The 20,406-nt window shown below is 37.6% G+C and overlaps 2 protein-coding genes across 4 annotated transcripts; both read right to left on the reverse strand.

Moving 5' to 3' along the window:
- Positions 1 to 465: 465 nt before the first annotated feature.
- LOC120806483 (ATP synthase subunit e, mitochondrial-like) lies at positions 466 to 2,836 on the reverse strand. Its single transcript, XM_040157708.1, has 4 exons — positions 2,726 to 2,836; positions 2,001 to 2,055; positions 711 to 809; positions 466 to 553 (listed from the first exon to the last, which is right to left on the reverse strand). Exons 1-4 carry the CDS (start codon positions 2,759 to 2,761, stop codon positions 528 to 530), a joined length of 216 nt encoding a protein of 71 aa, XP_040013642.1. The 5' UTR covers positions 2,762 to 2,836; the 3' UTR covers positions 466 to 527.
- A 987-nt stretch (positions 2,837 to 3,823) lies between these two features.
- fybb (FYN binding protein b) lies at positions 3,824 to 19,757 on the reverse strand. 3 transcript variants are annotated; one of them, XM_040158008.1, is made up of 19 exons: positions 19,548 to 19,757; positions 14,646 to 15,651; positions 11,392 to 11,527; positions 11,193 to 11,266; positions 10,941 to 10,963; positions 10,403 to 10,455; positions 9,517 to 9,649; positions 8,641 to 8,800; positions 8,336 to 8,456; positions 7,595 to 7,614; positions 7,384 to 7,456; positions 7,129 to 7,215; positions 6,546 to 6,586; positions 5,657 to 5,738; positions 5,416 to 5,515; positions 4,978 to 5,140; positions 4,816 to 4,849; positions 4,686 to 4,717; positions 3,824 to 4,593 (listed from the first exon to the last, which is right to left on the reverse strand). In XM_040158008.1, the coding sequence occupies exons 1-19, from the start codon at positions 19,548 to 19,550 to the stop codon at positions 4,571 to 4,573; spliced, it is 2,364 nt and encodes a 787-aa protein (XP_040013942.1). In that variant the 5' UTR covers positions 19,551 to 19,757; the 3' UTR covers positions 3,824 to 4,570. The 3 variants fall into 3 exon arrangements, 2 of the variants coding, with proteins under 2 accessions (XP_040013942.1, XP_040013943.1); XM_040158009.1 differs by lacking the exon at positions 7,129 to 7,215 and having other exon boundaries at positions 3,825 to 4,593; XR_005709727.1 differs by lacking the exons at positions 3,824 to 4,593; positions 4,686 to 4,717; positions 4,816 to 4,849; positions 4,978 to 5,140; positions 5,416 to 5,515 and having other exon boundaries at positions 5,724 to 5,738; positions 7,112 to 7,215.
- Positions 19,758 to 20,406: the final 649 nt, after the last annotated feature.

The following is a 20,406-nucleotide window of genomic DNA, read 5'->3' on the forward strand; positions in this document are numbered from 1 at the left end:
CTTTATTAGCCGTCTCTCGGCCATCACAATCATAATGCAATAGCATGTACTATATAATGTAGAGGTCATAATGAAGATTACAATATTACACAACACAAAAGAGTACTGAGGGAACACTTCTGTCCACACTGCACTTTCTACTACTGGTCCCTGACCCCAATCCGTGGATTGCTGCTAAACTAGGCCAGGATTACAACCATGCTTTCTCCCCAGGCTCATCTCCCACTGAAGGACAGGTACACACACACACCTACCTGCTGTAGTCACAAACTGTGTCTGCTACTGTGCGTTCTCTCTTTGCACTGCAACCAACTAACAAACTAAACCTGAATAATAACTCTAAAAAGTAACTAGTTTTGAAAAAAGGACTGTCTTAATTAGATGATATTAACTGGTTTGATGTATTTTCTTTTTTTTTAGTATAGAGTTAAACCCCCACCAAAAACCACAAGTGACACAAGAACATTACATGTAATACATTTTTTTTTATTGAGTTTAACACATAACAACACAGGTCCAGAGATAATTCATTTGAGGATGGTGTCTGAATTTGCTGCAGAGAGAAGAGAAAACAAGATGGGAAATATGTAAATAAGACATTTTTCAGATATAAAATGTGTGATGTCTCATTAACAGAACCAACAATGAGGGCTGTCTTTGTGTGACAGATGAGTGGAAAGACAGGAACAAAGAGTGTGTGTCTTTGCTACCTTCAGACAGTTGTTTATAGATGCGCTCCTGCTCCTCTCTTGCCTTCTTCTCTGCCTCCTCAACCTTCCTCTCCTCCTCAGCAATGGGCTTTAGGTAGTCTGAACAAGAATATCACCACAGTTAGTGATTATTTCAAAACAAACACTGAATATTTTTATTTCAGCTTGATGCAGTGTGCAAAATATCCTAACGAAAACTGGGGGTGTCCAGTGTCATGTGCACATCTTACAGGTAGAAGTACGTATATTTACAATATACTTTTAGATTAATATATACTTTACAGTTCAGAGCAGGCCTATGTTAGCCAGTCACTCCGACTAACTATACATCAATATCAGAAAATTAAACATACTATATCCCATGGAAAAAACACCCACCATTTTTTAAAAAGTTTAAAATGTTCTGAAATTACCCCGACCACAAAAAAAAAGTCCTGATGCATTTTCCTTTTTTAAAATTTTTGTTTTGATATAAGGACTGTTTAAGGGATTGCAATTTAATACTTTGGCTAATTATTTATTTTAAAGATGGGTTGGCACTGGCTTTTGTTTATACGACTTTAAAGACTTCGACACAAACAGAGCAGCAGAGGTTAGATATTCTGATAAACCCAAATTTATAGTTTGCACAACTATAACCGGTGGCACCAACATGCATATAAACTTCACAATATGGAGAAATACCCAATAATGTGTTTAATTTATAGACCCCCTAAAAATCTGATTCAGGGGTTCAGAGGCCTGACAACCCCTGTATATGAGACAAAGGTTTTATGTTCATGGTGATCTTGCTTTGGGAAGTAGCCTTAGTATTTAATTTGAATTCTAGTCTTTTCAGTATCTGCTTGCCACATAGCTTTAAATGGTAAAGTAACAGAAGACAGAAAAAGCAGATGTAAACAGATCTCACTGTTGTGCGTGTTGCATTACAGCACTGCAACTTTATAGTGGGCCTTTTTCTCAGGAGACAATTTGACTTGCCAGAGTAGGAACAGCACACGTGTTGGTACTAACTTTAATGAGTAACCGTGAACCAACATGCACAACACCAGGCCCCTGAAACCATAGCAGCTAAATGGAATTCAGCCACCATTCATTTTATCATTTACACCTGTATTTTTCCTACTGTTACATATCCACATGTCTTATGTCTTAAATGATCTTATCTTATGATATGGAAGGGTCATCCAAAAAAACCGTTTAAAAATCATACTTGGGGAACTTTTTGTCCCTTTGTTAAGCTGCCTTCTTAAGCTTGGACATTGACAGAAACAATCGCTGACAACTTACCAAACCTCTGTTTGCCATAGAGGACGCCGAGCAGCAGAGCAGACCACCTCGCCGTCTGAAATACAGTGAATCACTTGTGTTTACTGGTAAAAACAACTACGACTAACAAGCTACCTGTGTGCGCTGGGACATGTCAGTAAGATGAGCTGTCCATAGTTATTTTACTTACTTGCTTACTCATCCACTGCGATACTTCGCTGCTCTGACTTATCACTTTTAAACAGTACTACATTTCTGATTTTTCTGCAGTTCTGATTTGAACAATACTCAGGATGTGGTCACCGTTTAACAAACTAACGCCAGATAACTGTACACAAACCAGGCTGTGTTAGCAGTGACTGGGGCGAAGTTCAGCTTTACTCTGACCTTTCTGCTAACGTGGTTTAACGCGAGCTGACTATATCCTGACTGAAATGACACACTGGGCTTATTGCAGCACTACAAATGGTAATGATAATGATAATCACGAATTTCAGATCCGACAGACGTGGAAGACCCAGGTTTTCCAGCTGTTATTGCATGTGCGGTTCACCTGTAACGCCTCTCAATGTCACTGCTAGCCATCGCTAGCTAGCATGCTAAAACAAAAACTAACAATGACGGCTAGTTATCCGCTAGCTGCACATCTTGAGATGACAGCTGTAGTTTTATTTTGCACACTTTCCTCTAAATTTACTAAATCCTATTTATAAGACAACTTTAGGTCAAATAATCTGCGTTATTACCTTGATAAGCGGCGACACTGCGACTGGAGGAACCATCGTGAGACGAAAAAGTGACTTCCGGGAAGAGCGGAAATATTTTTTTTAAATCTTTTTTTCTTGACAAAACCAGTGGGGCTAAATCCTACTTTTATGCAAACTTCATTTTGCACAATTTAAAATTTCATTTTTTTCCTCCTTTTCTTCCTTCTTTATTCTGCAAACAAAGGACTGAGAAAACAGAAAAAAAAACACAATTTCAGAGTGGAATAACCAGCTTTACGAGGTATTGATGATTACACAGCTAGCAAGTAAATGTACAATTAGCAAATGAAATGAATAGATAAGAAGTCGTTAGTTATTGTAGTTATTGTTAGTTATTATAAGGAGTTTACAACTAACCACATACTTGTCGTTCACAAGAACTACCAACATGGATTATTTTTTATTTAGGGTGATGAAACTAATTTAGTTTTGCAACTGGGCCTTTTTATACATCAATAGCAACTTAATATCAAGTGTATATTACTCATATAAGGTGAAATACTGCAAGACACTTAAACAAGAGAGTAAGTAGGCTATGATCAGTTACTTTGACTTACTCTATACAACATTCCTGTTCATGTTTCACAGTAGAATGAATCAGTTTTTATACAGGACACTTTTATACGGTCATATCAAAGCCGTGCACTTTTAGGAAGTCTGACCCCTTTGGAAACAGCACAAATCGGGGCACTGTCCAATTCTGAGCCGCTTATTCATTTTTTGTTTTCTCTGCTTATTGGCACTCTGGAATTACTTCATCATGTGATGCTCACGTGATTAATTTAGTCAGTGTTTTCTGCTGCCATTCCAGGGTTGTGATATAACATGGCTCCCAGCTCACCTGTGTCATTTTGGTTGGAAACAAGTAGGTGTTAAATTAGAAATTTAAATTAAATTTTGTTGTAGTTCTTATGGCTGCCACTAGATGTTACTGGTTCCTTTCTTGCACAAAAACTGCACAGAAAAGGCCATTATGAAGAGTGGAAAGCCAATTAGGATTTACCCGTGCACACATCACACACCTGCACACATATCCCTCAAGCTTACAAGCATCATACAACACTTTATTATGCATGTTGGTGACAGACGTGTTTAACTAATGCTGCTCTTTATGGAAAAGTAGCACTCCCTTTATGGCGGATAGGATAAACAAAGATTTGTAGAGAAAAATCAAAAACACTTTTTTTTTTTTCAAAAATTGTATGTATGTCATAACTTTATGTACAGACACATTGGCACTAAAACAGTTGTTTATTCTACATGTTAAAAAGCTGAAACAAAGAAACAATATCATATTATGGACAGTAGTTAATGACAAAATAGCAAGTAATGTTTATAACTTTCATTTAAACATGCTGCTAGTCTTATAATATTGCATACATTTTAAGTCAGAGCTGTGGAGTGTCTAAAAGCAGTGCAAGAGAGGGGAAAAAACAGACATAAATATAAAAACAGAAACATGCAAATACTGTTGATCTAACAAAAGTTTCCCACCGTGCCAAGATGTAGCAAGTAATATAATCACAATAAATAGTTTTGTTTTGTTTGTTTGTTTGTTTTGAAGAGAATATTTTTTGAAATGAATACATTGTTCAAAGGACTTCGAAGCCAGCCTGGTTCCAGATCTCTGAATTTCTGCCCACATGTCCAAATTTTTTCACCAATTCAAATATTGATTAATAAATAATGAAGTGAAAATGAAATGAAAATTCAGTCTGATTATCAGGCTAACTCAAAGCAACTCCCAGTGTATATCATCAATAAACATAATAAATAACATGAACAATATCAGTGTAAAACAATTAATCCAGTGCTGGATGTTTCTCAATCGTTGTCATAGATGCAATCTGAAAAAAAAAAAAAAATAATAATATTGATAAAACATTTTTTAACTGCGTGTAAATCTATTCATGAAATAATAAAGACGAATTAAACATACCATCTCCAATATCATCGTAGATATCACCGTCGCTGTAAACAAAAGCAAAACGATCAGTACAGACAGCATGTTGTTAAGTCTCTTTCTTAGTCTGTGTGTGTATGAATGTGTGAATGTTTGTGGTACTTACTCCATAGCAATGTGGCTGGTGGAAACATAACCAACTGTTATAGACAGACACAGAGATTTTAGAGGTGGATGGTTCAGTTTTGTAGTGCAAAGAATGAAAAAGCAGTGGTGTAAGGAATCCTACATGTACTGATTAATAATCAAACATACAGATGATACTCACACTTGCCCTCCTCGTTCCGACAGATCAATTTGTTGTCCACGGCTTTAACAATGACGTCAAGTTTCTCCCCTGCTTTGACTGGCAGCTCTTTCCCACTCCACTTCTTATTAGTGAGTGTGTCGACGATGGTCACCTGGTACAACACCTGTATCTCCCCATCATACTGAAATAGATTGAATACGATATTCTCAATTTTTAAGTTTGCGACTGTGAATACATTTTTATTTTACATTATTAGTAGCATGTTTGTCATTTTAAGGGCTTAAGTTTAGCTTTATTTTGTCACACTCAGTATTGTAATGAAATGCATTTAAAATGACTTTTGTTATTTTGAGTGTCAAAGCCCTCCCAAAATGTTCTGATAAATTCACATTAGGAGGTTTCTCAGACTTAGAAGATTGGATCGAAAAGCATGATAAACATATTAGAGAGACAGACTTTAAACTTTTTCCTGAAGTCCTTTTCTTCTTTCTCAAACTTTTTCTGCTTCTTTGGGACCATCTCTTCAGTCTTGCTTTTGCCTTTCAGGATTGGAAAGCTGGACAGAAACATAATAAGTGAGAGGACAAAACCTAAGCAGTAAAAACTCTAGTAAAATATATTCATGGTTTAAACCATGAATCTAAACAGAAGGACACTATTGTAAGATTATTATGTTTTGAGACTGATGTAATTGTACCTGCTGATTGGCGGAGGTGAGGACAAATTTTGAGAGTCAACATCATCGTATATCTCCTCATCGATTGCTGCCCCTGGCTCATCTGTGGTCATATTTGGAAACAGACAGTGAGGTAAAATGGCATCAACATGCACCTGACACCTGACATTATCATGCATTCAGAGTGGACACATTTTAATCAGACTATATATATATATATATATATATATATATATATAACAAAAATGGATTGTCAGTTGTAAAGGATATGAAGAGGAGGTGTTGGGCAACTCACACATTGGCTAGTGAAACTACAAAGTTGATGTAAAAGCATAGGCCCAGACCTAATTTAAAGTCATGAATGGATTTAGACCAGTACAAACATTTCTTTTTAGAGATAAAATGCAAATTGTCAAGAGAGCGTCCTTTAAAGTGAGACTGTGTGACTTGCTGAGCACCAGACACCGTGGTCACAAGCTACAATGACAGTATAATGGTAAATGCTAAAATGTAGTGTAACTAAATCACAAAAAGAGAAGAGTCATAAAGTCAGCAAAGTGGCTCACTAATGCCAGTTTTACAACAATATCTATCTAAACTTTGCTAACATTAGCTAACATGAGCCAGTATGAGCTGCTGGTCATGCCTAACCAAATGAAGCTGTAGCTGCCAAACTTCTCTGTGTATGGCCAAATGCCAGTTTCATAATGGAAGGTGGACCTTGCTCAAGGGCACCTTTAACATACGCACAGGGTAAGTTTTCCTATAGTCAATCTGGAGATTCACACCAGTACGTCTTTACTTTGTTTTCAATTGACCAAAAGGCCAAAAGAAAAACTAAGGAAGGAAAAAATCTTTTTTTGATTAAATATCCATTCAGCACATGAAGTGTTGTCACAGTGAGTGATACCTGAATTCCCCTCTGCAGTAAACTGGCTGGGTGGAGGCACTCTGGCACAATAGAAAAAAAAATATTAAAATGTTACATTATTTATATCATTAAAATGTCATCAATTAAAAGTAAGTTAATATGATTCAAAGCAGCCTAAATTAGTATTAATATTCATGAATTACAACACAATATTGTAATTAGTATACTTGTTAAAACGTGCTTTTGACAGTGTTAGCAGATAATGCCTTACTTTTCTGATAAGGTCAACAGTCGTACATCAGTTAAAGGCATGCAAATAACTCCAGAAGATTAGTAAAATCACAGATAATCAACCGTACTGATTGTAATCACAGAAACAACACTGTTAGATTTCAGCCTCTCAGACTGTTCATGCAATAGTCAATTTGTAAATTTAAGTCCTTCAGTATTATTCAGACGGAGGTGAAGTCATTGATCTGATGCTGATCTGCGGAGAAAATCAGGCTACTTCATCCAAGAGAAACTGTTCAGATATCAGAAGGAGAGTGATGGCTGAAAGATTAGGGATTAACAACAGTGGACAGTAGATCTGTGATCAGTCTTACTACTTAGTGTATTTTACACTTTAGTGCTGGTAGGACGTCTGTTCCGCTCAAACATCCACAGGAAGCCACGGGACTTCGTAGGATAAGAGCTGGTGTCCAGGGGACTAGAGAGTCAACCAAGGATGAAAAGACTTCTTTTTCTTTTTCTGTGTCATTTTTTAATCTCTCCTGTGTACCTTTTCCCATTTAGCATTAATAGTCAGCATTTAATGAGTATAAAAGAGTTTATTCTCCATCTGCCGATTGCTTGTAAATCGACAAACAGTTCCCACCTGACTTCCAGGTTTGGATCAACAACATCATCATATATTTCTCCTCCCTCTCCTGGTAGTGGGGGTAGGACAACTACAAGACAAAAACAAATACATATTTTAATTGGTGACATCTTTTATCTCAGTAACACAACCTTGACATTAATTGATTGCAAAGATTGTAACTGAATATAATGAAATGAAATATATTATTGTAAGATTAAAAGCATACCTCCGGGTCCTGTGATCCCACTATAGAGAGAAAAGAATTGGTAATATAAACATTAAATACTGGCCAATTTAGTGATCTTTCATTTCTCAAAATTAAGTTGAGAAGTGTTACACAAGGTGACCAATTGAATGAATCGTTACTACAAACAAGATTCAAATGGGCTGAAATTCATAATGTTACAATTAAATTGAACTTGTTTGATTATTTCTGCAATGTAAATTAGTTCACTTCAAAGCAATAGTTCAACATTTCTGGGAATATGCTTATTTGCTTTACTTATTTGCATAACTAGCTGCACAATGAATAGAAAGACATATGAATGGTATCAATTTTCTCATCTAACTCTTGGCAAGAAAACAAATTAATGTATTTTCTAAACTGTTGAACTTTTGCTTCATGATTCCTTTAAGAAATTGCAACTATGAAGCTTTCTGAATATGTTAGAACTTTTATTTCATGGCTTTGGCTGGCCTGGCGACTCATTGGGACTACAGTATCCATTAGGCTCATGGGCATGGTTGTATTTTCTGCCATTCAATGCACCTGACAGAAAAAAATTTGAGTTGTCAATAAAAAAAGTGAAATCTTAACAACTAATGCATGTTTCCATGTTAACACTTGTCGTTTATTAATGGCAGTTTACAAGGAGAACATATACTTCCCATTTCACTTCTCCCCATTCTTACAAAAGTGCAACTAACAGCTGTGAAGTAAGAATATATAGTTTCACATAACTGGCACCTGTTATCAGAAGAGACAATATCGATGTCATCATAGACCTCAGGGTCGTATGCCTGCTGAGCTTGACGATTCTTCAGTGTGTTAAAGTCCATTTCCACGGAGGTGGTTTTTACATAACCAACTGTTGGAAACAAAGATCAAAATGAAATATTTATTTAACTTATTGTTCTTAATTAGGATTCTTGGCATAATTGTTTGCTGGACTAATATAGGGGAAATGACGGTTGGACAGCTGAAAGATGATAAACCGGGGCAAAGATATTGGAAGAAAAAGAGACAGATTAGGGATAAATATGTGAACGTACTGGATCCATCCTGCGTCCGTCCCAACCATTTTCCCTCTGGGTTGCCCTGCACACGGATGATGTCCAGGCGGTCTCCCAGCTTCAGACCAAGGTCGGTTTTACTGCTTCTGCAGTCCACACGAGCTTTCCCCTGATGGATGACCTCCAGTGGGCCAACCAACTAACGCACACAGACACGCACAAACATATATGAAAATGTACACAGAAAAAAAACTTAATCTATTAAATTTATTTATGACATGGCTTTAAGAGACAGACAAGGTATATTCTTTAGACTGGGCAAGATCTTCATGGGTGTGCAGGTACGCAACATAATGGATATAACAGGTTTTCTGAAAATATGTCTGTACTGTAACTTTGAAGCTGGAGCCTGGAGATGGTTACTTTAGCTTAGCTTGGCATGAAGACTGGGAATGGGGGGGGGGGGGCTAGCCTGGCTCTGATCAAAGGTAACAAATGTGCCTACAGACACCTCTAAAGCTCACAAAATAACACATTATATGTCATTTGTTTAATCTATACAAAAACATAAGTGTGCCTTGTGGTTTTATGGGGGGTTATATACTGGTGTGTTTCTTCTTTATTTTCAGTAAGTCAGTAGCCTCTGTGCCTGGCAAAGAAATAGTCCAGCAAATAACCCACACAACATAGGTGTTAAGCTAACATCACCTGGCTCTAACTTCATATTTAACATACAGACGTGAGTTGTTTTGTTTTGGCTTTTGTATGGATTAAACAAATCAGATACTTATTGAACTTTTAGGGGCCAGTAAGGAGCCGGGCTAAATGTTCCCTCCTATTTCCGGTCTTTATGCTCAGCTAAGCTAACCGTCACCCAGCAGGTTTAGCTGAGAGTTCCAGTCTTGTTCCACTCACTTTGAATTTCTTTCTGGCATCTTGTTCCTTCTTCTCACGTTCCTTCTGCTCCTTCCTCTCAGCCTCCAGTCGTTTTTTCTCCTCCTTCTCGTCTTTCTCTTTCTTCTTCTCTTGTTTTTGTTCAGCCGCTTCCCTTTAGAGAGACAGGGAGAGAGAGAGAAAGAGCATTGAGGTTGATAGAAAAACAACTGCACTTATAAGAAGCGGCTTATGCTGACTCTTTGAAGATTACAAAACTACAAAATACCAATGTTCATGCAGTACAAGCATAAAAATATAAAGATTATTTATTTATTGATGTTTTTTTTAATTACTGCCACATAGCATTTTAGCCTAAGTTTATTTGCAACAGATGTCCCTTGATGGGCTTTTCAAAACTAATTTTCTAAAGCAACACACCTGCTGAACCATGACTACATACCTGATCTCCTCTAACAAAATGTTGAATTTAAAATGATCTCACCAATTTTGTTTGCCTGAACAGACAAAGGAAAGTTTAAAAGGAAGCTTATCTGCCTCCGTATTTTCATGGATCTAAAGTACATAGGCGTGAGACTGAATAAGTTCTTGTAGTGTTGCAAAACAACCAGCAGAGCATAGTGTTAGTAGTAATGTTAAACAAAGCTGAACCAGGACTGAAACCAATACTGAAGCAATACATTTGTATACATGTTTACAAAATTAAAATCAGTGAGGACAAAAGCAAAGTCCAGGACCAGCCTCAGTAAATAAATCTCCAATTTTATTTACTGAGGTTGGTCCTGATGCTAACAAATAGTTTTGAATGCTTAAATAATCATTTTCAATTTAAACTGGATTTATCAATTTAGCAGAATCAGTAAAGTGTGTGATAAACAGGTAAAGGTTTAATGTGCAACATTCTCACCATCGTTCATCAAGATCCTCATACATCTCTCCATCATCGTTATCAATTTCCTCCTGGACAGAGAAGACGGAAGTAGAAAAAGCAATTAAAACCTGGAATTAGTTTGGTGTGTATCTTTCATACATCATACAACACATGCTGTATGTGCTCCACACCTTTGTAGACCCATGTAAAAACATATTTTTGCTGTTGATATTTCATTTTCACCATTGAGGACATAAACGCACTAATCCTAACATTTTCCATCTGATTTACACATCCGTGTTATTGTGCTCTAAGGTCAATCTAATATACACCTGCATGTGCTCCAAACATACACTTTAATTTATCCTACAATGACTGCACCTGTCTATTCCTATTTACTTATTGTAAATAACTCACTATGCTGCTGCAGTGTCCATATTCTACGGAGTTTATCAGTCACGTGTCTTTAAGTGAACACATCCTTGTCCCAATCTGTGCGTGTGTCTGCATCTGCAGACAGCACATGCATGCAAATCTGAATTTATGTAAATGAAAGTAATTGATCATGTCTCACCTTTGCCCTCTGACTTGGGTGACCTGCACAGCAGAAACAATGAATCATGATTTTTCAAAACTGCATTATGTAAACCAACATTTATGTGTTAAGTTTCATACAAAGAGAACTAAACTAGACTGTCTAGACAACTATGGACAGGAACTGCGGTTTTAGCCAAGTATCATATGCAAATACTCAAAATAACCATCCCCAAGTTACGTGGCAGTCATGGTGCATTACATTTGACCAAATAGTGAATAGTTACTGAACCTGTGGATGGTGGTAGAGGTGGAGGAGAGCAGTTCAGTTCATCAACATCATCATAGAACTCCTCTTGCTGGATCCTGAAAAGCACAGTCAGGATTGACCTTTCGTTAAGTGGAGTTGCTTTATCCAGGAAATATAAACAGTACATATATCATTTTTAAGTGTGTTTGTGTTTGTGCCCGTGCAGGAATGTGTAACTTACATGGATCCAGGGTGTCTTGGGGGCAGACTGGGGAGGGCAGACTGTGGGGGTGGAGTAGGGGCCACATGGTTGCTGTGGTTACTGAGATGAGAGGACTGAGTTGTTGGGATGATGGGTTTCTTAAAGGTGCTGGGACCTGTAACAGAAACCGATGGTGTTAAAATAGAGAAGTTGAAGTGTTTTTGTCAGGGCCCTGTCTCACATTTGTACTGTATTTATAGATAAATAAATGGCTAGTTCCCCACACAAAACAAAAAAAATAAAAACAAGTCAGACAGGTCATAACAATCGATATGCCAATGTAAAAATACTCAATTATGAATAAAGGTCTTGCATTCAAAATCAAACTTGCAAAAAATTATCAGCAAAATGTTCCTTAAAAGCATCAAAAGGGAAAGTGTTCATTATGGAGCTGAATCGCTCCTGTCAGTGTTATATATTATATTATTCGATTATTGTGTGGTGCATTAATGTGTAAGCAGCTTTTCACTATTGTAGTTGGCTGAGGTGGAAGTAATTTTAACCACATTATGTACTTTTGAATAATTTACTCTATAGCAATACTAGATTCTATATGAATGTGTCATAGATTTTGTATGTAAAATCGTAATCTGTTAAGTAACTGGTGTCAGATCAGTGTAGTGGAGTAAAAAATAGAATATTTGCATGTGAAATGTAGTCAAGTAGAGGTATAAAGTAGCACAAATTTGAAATACTCAAGTACAAGCACCTCAAAATTGTTCTTAGGTATATTACTTGATAAAATTGATTGCATTAGACCATCAATAAGAGCACACCTAACCACCAAGTTAGAAGAAAAAACAAACCAGTACAGTTTATCATGATTAAAAGGCCATTTGCAAGTGATGCTCCCAAAACACAAAACCAATAAAGTAGGCAATACATATGAAATGAAAGCTTAAAACCTGACATGTGTTCGCTAATATTTCAGGATAATATTGAAAGAAAGGATAGCATAGCACATCATAATAAGGAACAAAGGGAGAGGACGTAGCATGGAAAACAACTTTTGTGAAAGTGCATTCATAGCTTGTGGAGCCGTTATCCTCTGTCTTCCAGTATTTGCTCCTGTTTTAGGATGAATATCATCCAGCCGTTATCTTTCACCTTTGACTTGAAATAAATTTAGATCAGGTGTGTGTCTAAAAAGCCTGTGTCACAGCCTCTCACTTGCAGCTCTCCCTGTTTGCTGGAACTTACTTCCCCATTTGGTGAAAAAAACTCTGCTGTCAGAGCGGAGAGCGAGGCGGAGGCCAAAGGAGAAACTGGACAGGGAACTTGCCTGGGGCAAATAGAGGAACCAACAGCGTGTCTGTGGCTGTGGTCTGTAATCTTATGCTCTGAGCATTCGTCTAGCTGCTTCTTTGTGACCTGCACAAATTTTGTACAGAATGTAGAAAATGCATAATCAGATACCGTAGGCACACAAAAATGGAAAATGGTAATAATAATTTAGTTCTAATGCTATGTTGCCATAGCCCAAAGTAAACTTAGCAACTGCAGGTTAAACATAGTTAATGTCATTGACACCACACTGATGTGTGATGCAAGTCCTTTGTCACACTTTTGCAATGTGTTAACAAAGTAGCACTGCTAGTGATAGAGAGGAAATGGCAAAATAAGAAGAACCCCTTCTGTTTTTTTTTTTTTTCTTTTTGTCACAAGACCTGCAAACAGGTTGCTGCCCTGCATCATTTAATCCTCTTGACAGGAAGCTCCTGGTTTACAGAGAGCGCTGGATAAAATGTTGTGGCTTGTTTATTTTAAAGGAAATTATGCTGTCAGCTTTTTCAGTGTTTGATGCACTATTTGATTTTGTTGCATACTGATTGGGAGCAGGGAAACAAATTTAAATGCAGCCAGTTAGAGCTGAAGTAATCTTGCCTGTTGGGTTATAAATGTGTCCCTACCTGCTGCCAAGCGTTTCTGTCCTGAAACTCTCCTTCTCTGCCTTAACTTCTATTTTTCAGCTGTTTGTAGAAATTAAATTCAAGCCATTTCTTCAACACATTGTCTTTTATGCTGAAAATGAAATAAAATGTATATTTGTGTATATTTGATGTTTAAATCATTACATGATTTTCATTCTGTTTGGAAAACTTATTGTGTTAAATACGTTGATAAAGTTCTGTTCAAAAAAGACTCAAAGAGGTCAAGATTTCTTTTGCAAGAGAGACATGAGAACACCTCACACATCCACATGATCAGAGCAAGAAAAGTCAGTGACTTGGATTGTAGCCATGAAATTCTGATTAGGAATGAACCGTAAGATTTTCTCAGTATTTTTTTTCTTAATTATATATATTCATCTCCCTGCATGTACACAAAGTTTTAAATAGTGTTTCTCAAAAGTGCGAAGAATGTAATTCTTGTGGAGAAATAAGTCCTTTTATTTCATTTTTTATTATGGCTGAAATAGGGTCAAGTCTAAGATACTGACTATAAAAATATCTCAGTCAGCCTAAAAAATCCACCATGCTTAAGTAGTGTGAAACTGTAAAATTCAAAACTCTTTCACAGGTCATTAAAATCCAGAAATTCCCAGAAACAACACTGGGGACATGTCCTCAATGATAGCTGTCGTCCCGTTAAGCCACATAAAAAGTCATCACTAATTACATATACACACTATAACAGCAACTCAATTAGTATCTCTAACTACGGTCAAGTAGTAAGATGTCTTCCATAGTTGAAAAATCAGTTAGCTGCTAGATATTTGTTAAATCTAAAGGCCAAAATAACTTTAACAATTCATGAGACAATGGTTTTGAATTGAATCCTATACTGGGACTATCTAGAATCCATCCAGCAATACCATTGTCGGAACTCCTATAGATTTCTACATTAGCCGGGTAAATAAGCAACAGGCCATCATTACCAAAGCCTTTTACAACATGCAGAAGTATAAGTAAGAACTTTCTGCTGAGTCTAAATACAAAAAATACCAGCTTGAGTGTAACTGCAGCCCTGAAATTGTGATTGCACGTCTTTGAGATACTGCGTGTTTAGGTGCAATTATTTTGGAAGTGTCTGTAACTATACTTCAGTATACAAGCGACTTGTGTATTGTATGATTCTGATGTATTAACCCATAGTGAGGATTGATTGATTAATGTAAATACTGAAATTCCTTCACTTACTGGATTGGTGGTTACAATCAGTATCTTTTGTTCATAATATGTCAGTGGTGTCACAATTAAACAAACAAAGCTGTAACTCCATGTCCAACTTACCGTCATCAGAGGCCTCAGCACCTCTTTTAAATTTTTCCAGGTTGACTCTGGGGGGTCGGTTAGGTTTAGCAGGAGCAGGACCCAAAGCTAAACTGTTGGGTAGAGGGTTACGCTTGGGGCCCGAAATGGCATCACCATTAATGCTGCTGGGCTGAGAAGAGGGCTTGGATGGCTTCCTCAAGCTAGGTTTTTTACTGGCTGGAGGTTTGGGAGGAGGGATGGAGTTAGTGGCAGTGATGGGCAGTTTGTTGGCTCCACCACTATCTGACTGCTCATTCTTGTCTTTCTCCTTGTTGAACATACTCTGAGCACTCCTAAAGTTGGAGGGGGGCTTAAAAGTGGAGTTTGTCAGAGGGGAGGGTTTGTTCACGCTGTCTGTGTTAGCTCCTGCCTGTTCTTCACTTTGGTGCCATAATTTTATGATGCTGCTGCTCGGTTTTTGTTGTAAAGGAGGCAATTTGGGTGTGGAGCCAGTAGTGGATGGCACACCCCCACCACTGTCTTCTTTTATCCAGCCCGGCTTGGAGCTGACTGCTTGAGATGGTTTAGGAAAGGCAGGTTTGGAGTCGGACAGGGTGGAGCTGAGGGAGGGCTTGTTGAGCGGAGGCTTCTGTACAGGGCCTTTAGCTTCAGGAGGCTGTGAAAGGGGTGGCTTCAGAGGTATCTGCTGTTTAATACCAATTAAGGGTTTGCTGTTGGTCTTGGTGTCATCCTGTGTGTTGTCAAACCTACTAGCCAGGGCTTTAGTTTTGTTTGGCTTATGTGCCTCTGTGTCACTTTTAGTGGATACTGTGTTTTTCAGGAAAAGTGGTTTAGGAGGAACATTTATTGCACTGCCCGAGAGGCTCTCCAAGACAGGTTTCTTTGTCTGTATGGTCGGGCCGGAGGAGAGGGTGGGGTGCAAGGGTTGTTTGGTACGTCCAGCCAGTGTAGAGGAAGTCTCGTCAGTGCTCCACCCACTCGCTTGGAAGCGAGCCATGATGGCCTTTACATCAGACTTGTTTTCCTGGGATGAATGGGACAGGATCAGAAGTAGAGGTAGTGATTAATATACAAAACTTTATACAGGATCTGATTCAAATGGATTCAGAATTACACAGTAAAATAGAAACTAGGTGTTCATGCAAGAATATAAAATTACTTCAGCAAACACAAGTGCTAAAACAGAAACTGCTAATCATAGCAAAAGAGGGATAAGAAAAAAAGAATTCAGACTCTATTAGACTGACACAAAGGTTTACATAGGAACAGAAAGTTTCAAAACTTAAAAAAAATACCTTATTTTCCTGCCCAGACATTTCCTTCTCTTATTTCCGAACTTTTTATCTAATCAGCGAAATTCCTGCTTTCACTTTAGTTTAACTAATCTGTTTCTCTCTTTTCCCAGTCCCTTCACACACCACTGATATACACAAACCATGTTAAATACACAACTTGTCTCACAGCTGTAGCTCAGGGGGTACAGGTTGTCCATTAATCACCGGGCTTGTGGTTCAATCTTATTTAAATGCATTAAGAAAAAAACACTAAAACCCCAAATTGATCCTAGTGGCCAGGACAAGGCCTTCAGTGGCAGGCTTTCGTGGGCGTTTGTGTGTGTGTGTGTGTTTGTGTCACCATCATCATGTTATTGACTGTAAAATGCTTGAATTACCAAGGATTAGTGTTTATGCCAAAATTGGCCTCTATCCTAAAATAAGTGAATTAATCACTTCTATCTTGTCATCCTCTCTGGTTTTGACAGGGAAGTAATACTCTCTTCACAAAGACTGCATAAACTATAACCCCATCATAATATTTTGTAAACATGACAAAATGATTGTTTCATCACTTAAGAAGCTCAGGAATAAGAGTTTTCGAAGCATTATTAGCAACCTAAAAACTGTCACTTTTAGTCCTGTCAGAATATGCTAGCTCATAGAGTTACTTTTATCAAATGAAACGCCCTTTTCTCTGATATGGAGACTATTGTATTTATTTGGTTAATGTGGCCTTTGAAGATGAGAACTGCGAACCACATTCACATCCATCCATTAGCTATACGACTTATCCTTTTGAGGGTTACAGGGGGTCTGAAGTCACTCGGGGCAGGGCACACCCTGGACAGGTCGCCAGTCTATCACAGGGCTGACACTTAGAGAAAAAAACAACCGTTCACACTCATATTCCCCTACGGGCAATTTAGAGTCGTCAGTTAACCTGCATGTCTTTGGACTCTGGGAGGAAGCCAGCACAGGGACAGAGACAGGGAATACACGCAAACTCCACACACAAAGGCCACACAAACCGGGGCTCAAACCCAAAACCTTCTTGCCTCACAGCAAGAAGGTGCTAACAGTGCCGTCCCATCAATCCGCTTTAATACGGAAGCATTTTTGAAATAAAATGTATAAATGAAAAGCAAATGTGATATCTGAAAATAGAACATTCTTACAAGCAGACAGATAAAAGTAAAAAGACACTTCTAAGCAAATTCTAATATGTTAAATTAACATTAGTACAAAATAGGTAAACTTAGGAGTGAAAACATTTAAATTACAAGCCACAAGTTGCATCCTAAACTTGCCCCAAAAAAAGCAGGTTATGTCCAGTATCAGCCCTTCAGCTGTTTCAAAAAATCTGACAATGGAGTGACCAAGTAGCTGCCACACCTATTTTAATAAAGCTAGTTTGACTGGAGTCAGAGACAACATACCAGGAAGAGGAGATAAGAGCATGAGGACGCACAGTTACTGCCATTCCAACAACAGAGCAATAAAAGTGAGGGGAACCTGTGCGGCGTAAAAGACAACAGTATGAAGCTAAATGGGAAGTTGTCAAATGCGAGTTTTGAAAAAAAGAAGCTACTGTGTGTGTTACTGCAATTTGGATTTTCTTCAGTACGCTATCTGTGAGGGATGGTAAAACCCAGTCACACTTATTTGTATAACCTGATATCATATACGGTGTGCGGTCTAATAGTGTAAATGAACCAGGTTAGAGGAGGCAGGTTAAAAAAAAAACTGATTTACGTATAAATCAAGAATCTTATATTCTACCGACGCCGTCTTCTAAAAATTATGATTATAGCCAACTAATTGTTTTTGCCTATGTTTTTGAGGAAATGTAGTTGATGCCTGGATTACATTCACTAAAAATGTCTTTTCCAGTCCACAAAGTGCTCTTGTACCACATAGAAGTTTGAGGAAACGATTTTGGTTAAATGTTAGATGTTCAAAAAGTAAACAAATTCTGTTTCGTGTCTTTTAAAAAAATATTTAGCCAAGACGATGCACATTTTGTAACATTAACCAAGTGCTTTGAGCTTAACCAAAAAACGTTAACTATACTTTTGCCATGAGCAGGCACAGTAGGGAGAACAATGAAATACATTGTCATTGAAACATGAAGTTTTAACATCTGGGACCTTGCAGATAATATTTTTAGTTTTTAAAAAGTGTTAGTGTTTAAAAGTGTTATAGCATACTGGGCAGAATGGACAGTGGAGAATTTGATAATGCGAGAGGTCTGGTTTGAGAAGTTTTGAAATGCTGATTTTTTTTTTTTTTTTCCAGTTGAAAACTGTCACCACTTGAATCCACTGGAACTGTCATGTATTTGTAAAACATGCTAGCAGTCAAGCTAGCTACAGTCAAGCTAGCCGCAGCTGCTATCTTAATTGGGAAGGAAGCAATCAACTTTTACTTTTTAACAACTGCATTTTAAGAAACTCAGGTTGTGTATTTGGTAATGAAAAGATAGATTTTTGGCGGAGTGTCACTTCAGTGGTGCCAGTAACTTCTTTCAGCGGTGGCATACTGAAGTGTGTTAACACTAAGCCTGAGATGTGTCTGAATATGAAATCAGAAGAAGCAGAAGAAAATTCCCTGATTGTGCTTCTGTTTTTTCAACTGCGGTAAACAAAAAATTGACCAATATGTTCTGTACCAGTCAGTTGCAATTACTGCTTCTCTAAATATTCATGCAGTTGCAATTTTGTAAACACCTACAAATGGTGTAAAATCCTCAAAATACCCTTCAGTGTTGCACAATACAATTCAAACATGAATCAACACCACACAGTTTTAACAAAAATGGAAGATTATGACCTTCGTGAATGTAGGATTTAACATAGGATTGTTGTTTTGGACTAAGGTCTTAGACCTAATAAATTGGCAGCTGAGTGAGCGTATGCAGTATTCTGGGTAAGTAAATGTTTAGATGGGTTTACCCTGCATAAAACCCAGTTTAACCGGACTGAGTTACTTTTATTCTGCATATACAAAATGTGGGAATTCATGAAACGAAGTCATGAGAAAAATGCCATTATCTATCCAGCTATAAAGCACAAATACGTTTCAAATTTAATGACTGCTTGCTCAAAGCAAAGAGGAACCATGATTTTACTTTCCATTGTGACGTAAGGTGGAGGCCACAGTTGCCTTGCTCAATCTAGTTGACACAAAAACAAAAAAATACCTACCCTAATGGTAAGGACACTTCTTCCTTTTTTTGCTATATGTGTAAGAAAAGTGTGAAAACATGTTGTGAATATCATTTGCAAAACTATCAAATATAGTCTTATGGGTGGTAAATACTATATTAGGATAACTAAAAACCCACAGATTGTTAAAATGACTTTGCAGTCCAAGTTCTGATGAAGTCAAGGTTACATTTAAAATATAACAGCTTACCTCTCTAATCACAATGTTGTCAGACTCGTGTGCACAATTATGAATCGAAAGTGTTCTTACAAAGAAATATACATGATATCCCTTTATAAGAAATCAAAAGTCTTTAAAAATGTCTGTACCAAAGATCTCCTTCTTTCACTTAATCTTACCAAGGCATTCCAGAGTAATTCAAATATTTAGAAGGTGTTTATTTTTATATAGTTTTAGCTGATTATTAAGTTGTACTCACCATATTGAGGACAACAATCCCAGGGGACTCTGCTATGTCCAAATGGCTGATGGATAAAGTGGTGCAGAGTGTTTGTTCAATGTCTCTGTGAGAGTTTCTGTTGCTGTCGAAGAGAGAGAGAAGCCAAGAGACAGTGAGTGACAAAGAGTTGAGTGTATGAGTCTGTGTGTTTGTATCTGGAGGATGTATACTCCAGCTCTGTCCAGCGACCTAAGACAGAACTGACTACTTCCTCTGTTAGTAGTATGTGTTTTGTGTGAGTGTGCTTCTCACAGCCTCTGTTATCTGTGTGTTTTGATCTCATTGATTTGCCTATCCCTGGCAAACAGTTTCCCTCTGTGCTCAACAATTGATGCTTATACACCAGTGGCAGGTCAACAGAAAAAACACACGATGAGAGTTGAGTTCCTTAGCAACTGTATACAACACTTTAAATATAATGTGACAATATTTTGACAAGGCTAAAAGCTATCTACCAGGCAACAACCATAGTAGACACTACAGTAAAAGATGTGTCCTTGTAGTGCATTACAAGTCTAAGAGTCTAAAAACATGCTAGCAGCACTGTGATGCTGTACTTAGGCACAGTGGTGCTTTAAGCTAAATGCTAGCGCTAGCATGCCAACATGCTAACAGTGACAATGCTAACATGATGTTTAAAAGGAATAATGTTCACCATGTTCACCATCTTAGTTTAACGTGTTACAATGCTAACATTGCTAATAACCATTAAACACTAAATGAAGCTGATTTTGAACCAAAGTGGTGGGCTGACCCATCCACTGATTGATAGATCAACATTGCCTTTTACAGAGCCATGCCGCTAGCAGGGCTAAAAAAGAATGGAAATGAAAGACAA

The sequence above is a fragment of the Xiphias gladius genome, chromosome 20 (assembly GCF_016859285.1).
Source record: "Xiphias gladius isolate SHS-SW01 ecotype Sanya breed wild chromosome 20, ASM1685928v1, whole genome shotgun sequence".
Classification (NCBI taxonomy): Eukaryota; Metazoa; Chordata; class Actinopteri; order Istiophoriformes; family Xiphiidae; genus Xiphias; species Xiphias gladius.